Source organism: Amborella trichopoda, chromosome 11, assembly GCF_054954075.1.
Source record: "Amborella trichopoda isolate Santa Cruz 75 chromosome 11, AtrichopodaSantaCruz75HAP2 v2.0, whole genome shotgun sequence".
Lineage (NCBI taxonomy): Eukaryota > Viridiplantae > Streptophyta > Magnoliopsida > Amborellales > Amborellaceae > Amborella > Amborella trichopoda.
Window position 1 is genome coordinate 27,148,455 of NC_142346.1, and position 4,574 is coordinate 27,153,028.

The 4,574-nt window shown below is 39.1% G+C and overlaps 2 protein-coding genes across 2 annotated transcripts; both read left to right on the forward strand.

Moving 5' to 3' along the window:
* Nucleotides 1-433: 433 nt before the first annotated feature.
* Nucleotides 434-1,132, forward strand: LOC110006515 (protein FAR1-RELATED SEQUENCE 5-like). The gene has a single exon (XM_020662218.1). The coding sequence runs from the start codon at nt 434-436 to the stop codon at nt 1,130-1,132; it is 699 nt and encodes a 232-aa protein (XP_020517877.1).
* A 327-nt stretch (nt 1,133-1,459) lies between these two features.
* LOC18425813 (protein FAR1-RELATED SEQUENCE 5) lies at nt 1,460-2,506 on the forward strand. The gene has a single exon (XM_011631131.1). The coding sequence runs from the start codon at nt 1,460-1,462 to the stop codon at nt 2,504-2,506; it is 1,047 nt and encodes a 348-aa protein (XP_011629433.1).
* Nucleotides 2,507-4,574: the final 2,068 nt, after the last annotated feature.

Consider the following 4,574-nt stretch of genomic DNA (forward strand, 5'->3'; position numbering starts at 1 on the left):
CATTTGATATGAGCTTGCATTTCTGGTTTGCAGATCCTTGGAGAAGAAAGAAAGGGACGAAAATCTCTGGTATGGGATAGATAAGCAGTAGTATTTGTTTTATCTGTTATAATTAATGGGATAGATAAGCAGTAGTCTTTGTTTTCTCTGAATTGCTTTAGTATTCATTATTATATTATTTTTGCCAATTAACATTCGGTGTTATAATGTAGTGGGAGGACATCCACCATAGCAAAGAGCTCTTGAGGCATTCGGCTCCCAATAAAAGTGTTGTCCAATCTCGTTAGAGGAGCCCTAGAAGAACAATGTGAATGATGATGTACTTGGGGACATTGGAGAGAGTAGCTCACATTCGGAGCATCAGATCCTGACACAACCCATTACTACACCAGCGCTAACAGAGGAGGTTGGACGGGTATACTATGCTTGTGTCATGGATGTCTCAACATCAGCATCTCCTTCCTCTCCCCTCAACATTACTAATTCAAAAAATGGGAATGAGTCTGGTGCTCTGGCTATACTGGATGAAGCTTGCCATGACTTTCCATCTGATGAGGACATAGTTACAATAAATGGAGAAGGAGATCCGTTACATATAGATGCTGAGGCAGCCCTAGCAAGTAGTGTAATTATCGAACCGGCAATAGGAATGACATTTACTGACGAAGATGAAGCTTATAATTATTATAAAAAGTATGCAAAATTGGTAGGGTTTGGTATAAGAAAGGGAAGGACGATATGGAATCATGGTGGAAGAATTAGTCGGATTTTAGAATTCTATAGGCAAGGTTTTCGTAGTGAGATGTATGATGGAAGTGAAAATGCTCACCCCCATAAAAAATGTGGATGTCATGCAAAGATCCGCATTAAGAAGAATGAGAATAATAGATGGGTTATTGCGAAGGATGTAAAAGAACACCATCACATTCTCACAACAGCCAATATGACTAGATTCATTCGCTCTCATCGAAAGATACCAAACACAGTGAAAAGGGTGATTGACACAATGGAGTCTTCTATGGCTAAGTTTAGGGTTATGATTGTTTACCTTATTGAAGAGGCTGGTGGGGCAGAAAATGTCACTTCCATTGAGAAAGACCTTGAGAATCACATAACTAGAAAAATAAAATAATTGAAAGGGAAAGAGGGTAATGTTGTTATGAATTGGTTGCATACGAAGAATGAATTGGACCCTAATTTCTTTTATAGAGTTCGACTTGATGGGATGGGGAGGTTGTTTGGTGTTTTATGGGTTGATTCAAAGTGTAGATTATCAACAAAATTTTTTAATGATGTGGTAACCTTTGACACCACATACCAAACAAATGAATACAATATGCCCTTTGGCCCAATCCTTGGAGTTAATCATCATGCTAACACAATTTTCCTCGGATATACTCTCATCTTCAATGAGCCTACAGAAACCTTCATTTAGTTATATGAGAATTGGCTAGAGCCAATGGGAGGCCGCCAACCAGTTACAATTATCACTGATCAAGCTTTAGTGATAACGGCTGCAGTCAAGACAGTTTTTTCGAATACTAATCATCATTATTGCAAATGGCATATCATGGGAAAGTTTAAAACACATCTAAGCCATGTTGAGTATGTGCACCCATTATTCTTAGAGGTATTCAAGAAGTGTATTTCAGCCTACACAGTTGAGCAGTTTGAGGCTGATAGGTTTATAACCGGTATAAAAACTACACAACAAAGTGAAGGGTTTAATCGTTATTTAAAGATGTACGTCACTGCTGGTACAGGTTTACAAAAATTCATGAATGCTATTGAAAAGTTGCAAAACAAGAAGTTCACCAAAGAAAAAGAGAAAGATAGTAAAGATCTTACATCTACACATGTTCTAAAGACGGCCTTCCTTATCGAGGAGCATGCAGCAAAGACATACACTCAAAAAGTATTTAGAAAGTTCCAAGAAGAGGTGGTAAGGTCTTCAAATTGCCTTAGAAAAATAATAGAAGGCAATGATGAATTCGCCAAATATAAGGTGGAAGACATTGGAGGTGTGCCAATCCCTCGGACGGTTACATTCATTGAATCAGGGAAGAAGTGTACATACACATGTCAATTCTTTGAGCGTGTTGGGATCCCTTGTTCATATATGCTCAAAGTGTTCAACATGAGGAATGTATTGAAGATCCCGTCTAACTACATTTTGAGCCGTTGGACAATGGATGCAAAGAAGGGTGTCAAAGAGAAATGTGGTGTTAATAGTTCGATTATATCTAAATTTCTAAGTTTCATTCGACGTCATGAGCTTTATGATCTTGTGAGAATAGTTGCAGAGCCAGCATTAGAAAATGATGATCTATTTGAAAAATTGAAGTTGGGTTTCTCCAAGTTAGCTGAGGAGGTCAATGCAACAAGAGAGTCTTTGTCGAATGCTCATGCACCACCAACCTCCACTCGTTGCAATGCCGTTGAAGATGATGCATGTGGCAGTATTAGATCAGTTGATGTCTCCCCCCTTATACATATGCCCGAGTAGTTGGACAACCTAGGACTAAAAGGATAAAATCTTCATGGGAAGAAGGGCCAAAAGCTTCTATGCAGAAAAAATAGTCAAAGGAAGGGCTACGCACTGGAAGGAAGTATAAAGTTTGTAATAAGAGTGGACATGACAAACGTAACTGTCCTGTGAGGGCGTCTGGGATGTAGAGTTACTGAGGACCTCGAGCTGAATTGACTAATTTATGGGGAATGTAAAGGACTTGAGTAATTTTTTGATTTTTGGAGACATGTAAATACCCCTTTTTGTAGAAGTATTTGGGGTTATGTGAATATTCAATATTTATGTAATTTTGTGGGCATGTAAAGGACCGCTTTATGGGGGCATGTAAGGACCTCTATATGGGGCATCGAAAGTCTAAAGAATCTATTTGGTGACTTTTTGGTAACATATGTGTGACATTTATTTCTTTTCCATGTATTTCATTAACGTGTGCAATGTGGGTTTTACTTCGATAATGAAATGCATTTATATCCCCATAGTTCTCACTTTAGTTTATTTTTTATGTCGAGCGTTTGATACATTCTCACCTTTTACCACACTAGAGGGCGTGCACAAAAACAAAGCTGAGAATTTCATTCACAAAATATTGTGTGTTATTGTAGGTGATGACCAGATCTCTGTCTCTCTGTCTCTTTCTCTCTCTCTCTGTTTATATGTGTCTCAAAAAAAAAAAAAACAAAAAACTGAATAATACCAGAAACCAGAGAATTTCATTCACAAAAGATTACCATTAATTCAACAACGACCAATTACAATCATTTACAAACCACTGGACTACCATTAATTAAACAATGACTAATTACAATCATTTACAAATCACTGGAAAGATACAAGGAGGTCAAACACCTCATGAAATAGGAAAAAAGATTTCACCCTTTTCGATGGTAGCTTGTTCTCCAATTTTGGAAATGAGGCTCAAAGTGTTGTATCAGAACTTCCATGCTAGCTTGTTCTCCATATATTAGATATTCGAGCCACCATCTCATTGTTTCATTGCTGCTTTGCTAATTTTTTTAGACCAAAAAGGTGGGAAAGCCGCTCTAAGAACATTAAGACTACTCTTCTTGCTTGCTCACCAGCCCTCGAGCTTGAATTTCAAAGAGATTAGTGGTCTTGTTCTTGTTGGTGGTTTGGCAATCGGCCAATTCATTGTCTAGAGAATCTAAGGCATAAGCTCTAATGAAATAAGTAGCAATAGGAATATCTCTCTCAATGAGCCAAGAGACAGTGGTTGTTGAGTTGTTGGGGTTGTAAGGTTTGAGCTGCTATCTTGAATTAGCATGTCTTATCTTTCTTGAGATCATCCACAGTCTTCCTCCATGCCTTGTCATTTTGGCTCAAAGGTGCATAACAAAGTTTAATCTTTATCTTCTTATATTATTGGTCTGTTCCATGAGGGAGAGACTGCTTCGAGGACCATGAGGGAGAGACTGGTGGTTAAGTGCCTCAATCTCGCCCTCCGGATATGGATGATCGGGCAGCATACATCTCGGGTTTCGAGGGAAGACCCAGGATGTTTTTGAGATCGCTCTCTCGGGAACCACATTCGAGAATGGGGGCAGGTGTTATCAATCGGTGAGAGAGGAATTTTAAGGTGGGTTCGGGACTTACTCGAGCTGGCTCGTGTGGGTGCCCTCTTAGATCACGAAGAAAGCGCCCCAGTAATAAAACTGGTTCGAAATCGCCTCCCTTGGCTTGTATTATTCTTATTTTCTGCAATCACACACATATGACAAAGGTTATAAGACAAGTGGGTCAGACCGTACCCTTTTCCTCTTTGATGAACGTACACAAGCATGTGTATTCAAAAAGAAAAATAAGAGAAGAAAGACATGGGAGAGAAGAATTCGACTGAGCGGGAGGATCAGAGCGGTGACTAAGCTGATGAATATTTGGCCTGACATGGTAGTAAAATGGGCTCGGTAACTAAGACCCGCTCATAGAATTACTACTAGACTTCATTATCAGTACCAACTAGCTAGGCATGATGGTTAGTGTGTCGTGACAACAAAGTGGGCCAAGTAATCCTGGCACAACAATATTA

Excerpts from the sequence above, each read along its gene's own strand:
- LOC110006515 (XM_020662218.1), top strand. The coding sequence starts at position 434 with ATGGATGTCTCAACATCAGCATCTCCTTCCTCTCCCCTCAACATTACT.
- LOC18425813 (XM_011631131.1), top strand. The coding sequence starts at position 1,460 with ATGGGAGGCCGCCAACCAGTTACAATTATCACTGATCAAGCTTTAGTG.